At 38.1% G+C, this 6,533-nt stretch overlaps 1 protein-coding gene across 1 annotated transcript in view; it reads left to right on the top strand.

Moving 5' to 3' along the window:
- PRKAA2 (protein kinase AMP-activated catalytic subunit alpha 2) overlaps positions 1-6,533 on the top strand; it is a 28,752-nt gene that overhangs the window by 5,065 nt on the left and 17,154 nt on the right. Inside the window, exons 2-4 of the mRNA XM_004699393.2 lie at positions 1,333-1,426; positions 4,460-4,604; positions 5,939-6,026. Of these exons, the coding sequence (XP_004699450.1) occupies positions 1,367-1,426; positions 4,460-4,604; positions 5,939-6,026 (293 nt within the window). The 5' untranslated portion in view covers positions 1,333-1,366. The remainder of the gene's footprint in view (positions 1-1,332; positions 1,427-4,459; positions 4,605-5,938; positions 6,027-6,533) is intronic.

Genomic DNA, 6,533 nt, shown 5'->3' with positions numbered 1-6,533 from the left:
TTACCCTCCCTGTTTTGCCACTCACACCACTGGTCCTATAGGGCTCATCCTTCCTGGATTCCCTGTATTTTCAGTTCCTATCTGTAGCACACCGAGCTCTTAAGGGCTCCCAACAGCGGCTCTCACGACAAGGTAGATAGATACTCACACGACAAGATACACGACAAGGTAGGTAGATAGATACTGCGCGTACTCATCTAGGCCACACAAAATTTTTGATAAGCAAGGAAATAGATCAGTTTGGAAAAGTAGAAAAATTGTTCTTTTATGTAAGTGTTATATGTAATCTTCAGTTAAAATCTTAGAATTATATTGAATTTGATTTGGTAAAATTGTTGTAATGGAGAGGAGTTGTCACTTTTTAGGAAAGATATTATTTTGTTTTAAAAAACTAATGTTCTTTATTGTTATTGTTTTAATATATTCTGTTAAAATATATAAGTATAAGAGAAAACATTATACAATTATTATATACCTATATACAAAAATAATATACAACATAAAAAATAATGTACAATATACAAAATAACCAGGTACCCAGTATTTGACACTCAGGACCACCAGTTATTCACATGCTGTTTTAGTGAGTTTCCTTTTTTCCTCCCATCTGATCATTTTCAAGAAAATCCTAAATATGTCTTTAATTTATAACTTTTTAGTGTATACTCGGAAAAATAAGGACTCCTTTTTCTTTTAAATAACATAAGCAGAATAGCTTATCATAATTGAAAAATAAAATACTACTATCAAGCATCTAGTCAGTATTCAAACTTTCTAGATAATTTCATAAATGGCTTATCTGACTCAGAGTCAGACATCTATATAACAATTGGGTGATATATCTCTAATATTTAATCTATAGCTTCCTTCCCACCTTCCCTTTCTTCTTGTGAAGAAAGGATTACTTGTCTACTTTCTGAATTTTGCAGTTGTGATTGTACACCTGTGGAATCATGTAATATGCCTTAGATTGTTTTTATTTTCATTTAAACATTCACCTTTTTAGACTGTCAACACATTTTTATTTAAATGGAAAAGGAATGCCCATTTTAGTTGTTGAGGAAGAAGTTTCAAGATCGGGTGACCATGAAGAGCTAGAGGAAAGACCAGGAGCCGCAGGACGCAGATGGAGTTTGTAGCACTCTGAGTTCATGGTCCTGGCTTTGATCACATATAACTTGGTTCCTCCTCAAAATATTGTGAAAATATGTAATTGCAAAATAGTATCTCTCAAAATACTATAAAACTATCAAAATAATAGGGAGATTAGATACACTAGGTTGATTTTGGCTAATGTGATAGTTTCATTCTTTTTTCATTTACCAAAAACAGATACCAGGTGATCAGCACACCAACGGACTTTTTTATGGTAATGGAATATGTATCTGGCGGTGAATTATTTGACTACATCTGTAAACATGGACGGGTAAGTAATGGAATATGTATCTGGCAGTGAATTATTTGACTGCATCTGTAAACATGGGCGGGTAAGTAATGGAATTTGTATCTGGCGGTGAATTGTTTGACTGCATCTGTAAACATGGATGGGAAAGTAACCCATCATCTCATGCACTAAAGCTTAGGTGGGGGGAATGTTGGGAAACAGCAAACCACAAATACATCTTCAAATTGGGGTTGCTTCTTTAAGCACTTCAACTAAACACAGAAGTTTAGACATATTTGCCCTGTAAACATTCACCAAATAAATTAATAAATTTACTTTAAAAAATAACTGATTTTAGAACATTTTTCCCATTAATTGCCAATAGGATAGCATGGTTCTCAAAATGAAAAACATTTCATTTGATCTTGTTGAAGTTACTTCCTTTTCTTACCACCCATACAGACTTTGTTTCTGATTATGATTTACTGTTAATTAAACATTGTGTTCCCTTAGTAAACATGAATTGAATATTAAATGGTAGCAGCAAAGTAAAACTCAATTAACATGTTAAACTTTGACACAAATTTTTATGTTTGTTTTACTGAGATTCTAACAGAATTCCATACGTCTTTTCTTTCAATAATTTTATTGGCAAGTAACTTACCTTTCACATGATTCACTCCTTTAATCTACTCATATCGAGGAGGATTGTACGATCACCCCCACAGCAATCTTAGAGCACCCGCTGCCCCCACCCCATGGTTAAATTGCCTGTAAGATGAGCTTATGCAATCACAATCATTCCAGTGCTCCCCCCCCACCCCGCCGCATCTTCGTTATTTACCCCAGAAACCCCCTTTCCCTCCCTATCAAGTACCCCCTCAGCCCTGCTTTCCCTGTATGCCCTTGTATCAGTTATTTTCAGTCTGTATCCACGCCTCCTGTGCTTCACAGCTGGCAGACCCAACAGAAAACAGTAACAAACAAAATTGCACTAAGGTGGTAAGGATAAAATCATAAACGTATACAGTCAAAAATACAAATAATGCTTAAGAAGGAAAAGACCCTCGACAACATTCAAAAGGCCAGGGAAGAAATTTCTGTCATGGAACCAGTAAGAGACACTTGCACCCAGAACAGAGTCAGGTCGCGTCTGCAGGGTGGTCAACTGGCCAAGTATGGAGTTCAGTCCAGCATGGTCAGGACGACCGTGGTCTCTGTCTCATAGTAAGGCTGTTGGAGACTTGCCTGTGGCTGGAGCGGATCTGTGTGGCTCAGTCCGACCAGATACTCTGCAGAGTGGTTTGGGGTAGAATTCCACATACTTCTAATGAGCTTACTCAATTCTATTTAGGCTGATTATTCTGGCCAAACACATTTTGGGGCCTCAATTATAAGACTTGTTTCTGGGTGTATTTGACCTGCTGGTTAAAAAAAAAGGTACCAGTTTTCCCCTTTCAGCTCTCATTTTTGAGATACAGAACGTATGCCGTATGCCACTCTTCACTCGGCTCACCCAGAACAAAATCAGGATATTTCAATGCTGTGTTAGCTAGCCTGAGATAAAGAAAGGGCTCACTGGATTTATGTAGTTTGTGTTGCACTGAAGATTTTGGTTGAGTTATACTTCACATGGTGTCTGTTGGTCCAAAGAGATATTTGAACAGTACAAATTACAAGAACTTCCCCCAAGTATCACTTCACCTGTATTAGGATCTGAATAGCAGCCAGTTCTAATTTGTTATCTTGAAAAGGTCCATAAATCAGAGTCACTGTACAATAAATAAGGAGTCCCGATGACGTAGTGAGTTATGTGTGTGACTGCTAGCCACAAAGTCTGCTATTCGAGCCCACCAGCAGCTGTGCAATAGAAAGAACAGACTTGCTGCTCCCATACAGATGTATCACCTCCGGAACCCACAGGAGACATTTCACCCTCTCCTAGAGGGTCACTATGAGTCGTAATCAACTGAGGTAATGAGTTTGGTATAATAAGTTGACATTCAAATATCCTGAAATGCCAAATGGATCTTCCAAAGTTCAAACTCCTTTATTAAAATCAAAATGTTCCAGTCGTGTTAGAAGATGGCACAACTTCTTCACCTGTGCACAGAAACTCTGAAAAGAAAAATTAGAATTTTTGTTATAAAGAAGTTTGGCATCAGCCTTACCTCGGAAACATTTCACATGAACCATCATTGACTTCTATATATTCAAATGTGTTAAGAAATATCTACTGTATAATTTGAAGAATAAACATTTAGATCTTCAAAATATTTATGAAAATTGCTATGAAGTCTTATCTTTTGGCACTCTAAATTGCCCTCTCACCTTCCGTGTATGTGCTTTCTCAATTTTTAAAAAATTTTCCGCTGTTCTACGCTGTATTCTGATTATACAGTATCCAACATGCAGTCTGTGTATATACTGCACCCCAGCCCCCAAAGAAAAACCCACTGCCATCTAATCAATTCTAACTCACAGTGACCTGATAGGACAGAGAAGAGCTACCCCTTTGGGTTGCCAAACGTTTAAAACATTTCAAAGCTGCAGAGTGATTGGTGGGCTTGAACCATTGATCTTATGATTGACAGCTCAATGCATAACCAACTAGCCACCATGGTCCATATACAATTTCCCTCAGAAGTCCTTCAATACCTAATTCTTTTTTTTTTCAAATATTTCTTTGAAAATTACCTTTTTAGGCTTATACTGTAATTTGTGGGTCCGCATTCTGCTCTTACTTAAAATTAGCATGCTAAATTAATAAATTAGTATAACTTCACTGCCAGCCAGCAGTCAACACTGCCAGCCCTTCTGCAGGAGAAAGACCAGGCTACCCCATCCCAGGGGAGTACTATGGGTGAGAACCGCTGGAACTCTAGTGGAACAGCAGAGCTAAGAAATTAGAGCTGATGCGATCTACCCAATGCATTTTTTTCTGAATCAGTGACCTTCCTAACCACAGGAAGAGCCTACAAAACCTAGACATCAAGAAAATGTCGTTGGCTGTGTGGTGTGTTTCTATGTCGACAGCTCCCATATTCTTAATGCTGTCTCTTTTATACGTGGTAGGTTGAAGAGATGGAAGCCAGGCGGCTCTTCCAGCAGATTCTGTCTGCTGTGGATTACTGCCATAGGCACATGGTGGTTCATCGAGACCTAAAACCAGAGAATGTTCTCCTCGACGCACACATGAATGCCAAGATAGCGGATTTCGGTACGTATCACCAGGGGTGTTTAGAAATGTACTAACGTGTGCCTTTTAAAGTGTGCTAGTAACAATCTTTGGAGAACTAAGAACATTCTGTTCCAACAGTTTACACTGAAAAACAAAACCAAATACCACTGCTATAGACGGAATATGATTCATGGCAATCCTGTGTTAGAGCAGAAGTGCGCTCGAGCTTTCTTAGCTGGGCTGTAGTCTGAGTGGAAGCAGATTGTCATGCCTTTCTTTCATGTCGTACCAAGTGGATTTGAACCACTGGCCTTTATGTTAGCAAACTGCACCACGGGACTGTTGTTTTTCCTTTAAACACACTGAAAACATTGCAGCTCCTGCCAGAAAAATTAGCAAACTCTCCGTTCAATCAGATTCCTTACAAATGATCCTTAACGGGTTAGTTTCTTTTGTGGAGATGCAAGTGTAGCTTCTTTGGCTGTCGATAAACAGATGAAAATGGAGATGTGAAGGCAGTTTTCCGACTTTATAATCCATGCCTTCGTGTCTCAGTAACATCCGGCTCTTTAACTTGGTAAGAGATTAGGAATTTTTGTCAGACATAGAAGAAAGGGTTAAATGTGACTTTTATGCTGGGAGCAATTTCTAAGGCAGCCGTGCTTTAAATGAGTGTCACAGGAGGTTGTTGGGGGAAAGGATTGGGAAGTGAGAAATTATAGAAACCGAAAGATGTGAAAACTTACCCTTGTTTTTAAAAATTTTTTGCCTACACCTTGTCCTGATCAAAAAATAGGATTCTAATTTCCCTACTTGTCTTCTCCAAATTGTGACTCACCCAACACTACAATCCAGTTAGATTTCATTTCAGTGGATTATCTTTTTCTATGTTGAATTACAGCTTTTCACATTGAAAACCTTGGAGCAGAGTCTTTAGAAATTGAGCTTGATTTGGTATTTGAAGACTGTTTGAGAAGGCTCTGCAGGCGTAGCATGCAAAGGGACTGGGGCTCAGCTTTCCTTTTTTAGTGGTAGATGTGAGTAAATTCTATTTTGATGCTTTAATTTTTGGCGGGATAAATTTCATATCATTTAGAATAACCTCGTGTGAAGTGAATAAATAAAGACTTTTATTTAGAAAGGGACTTGGATTCCAGTGGAACAAGTGGTGTGCTTCAGCCTCTTTGGCATTGTGCATGCATTCTGCATAATCTCTTTTCCAGCCAAACACATGTTGTCAACTGCCTTTTTACTTTTCATAATCTAAGAAAAACAATGTATGGAGAAACTTTAAAGATTTGAGCTGTGCGTTTATCCACATCCCCGTTTAAAAGAATAATCTGATACCAGGTAAATGTTCCTTCTCTTTTCAGGCTTATCTAATATGATGTCAGATGGTGAATTTCTGCGAACTAGTTGTGGGTCTCCCAATTATGCAGCACCGGAAGTCATCTCAGGCAGGTAATGAATGATCCACCAACCAGCAGGGGAGATTCACTTTCTGTCGTCCTGAGTCCCTGCTGCCGTCATCCATCCCAGTAGAACAGAAACTCTTTGGGAAAATAATAGTTTTAACATAGCTGACACAGAATTGTGTCTCTGTGTTTTTCTGCTGTTGGAGGAGCGGAGAATGCCTATATTGGACACTCTTCATAGCATTTTATTTAGATTTTGTGATGAGCGGACTTACGGAGTTTTCTGAAACATCTTGATTTAACATCTCTTACGTTTTAGGGAATACAGGTAAGAGAGGAAGCATTTGTAAGATTTGAGCTGGTGTCATTGTGTACATATAATGTTTCATGAAATTGAAGTGTACATGTGGCAATTGTATAATGATTTATGTAATTTACTTGAAAGTGTTACATTTATTTTGATGTTGATACAAATTATAGTGGGAAACCTCTTTCTAAAATGACAAATGTCTCGTTTAAAAAGCTAGCAGATTTATTTGAGAAGGATAGTAAA

This window comes from Echinops telfairi, unplaced genomic scaffold (genome assembly GCF_000313985.2).
Source record: "Echinops telfairi isolate 266 unplaced genomic scaffold, ASM31398v2 ScPeMD7_443;HRSCAF=831, whole genome shotgun sequence".
Taxonomy (NCBI): domain Eukaryota; kingdom Metazoa; phylum Chordata; class Mammalia; order Afrosoricida; family Tenrecidae; genus Echinops; species Echinops telfairi.
Note: the sequence above shows the minus strand (reverse complement) of the source record. Positions and strands in the feature narration are given on the sequence as shown.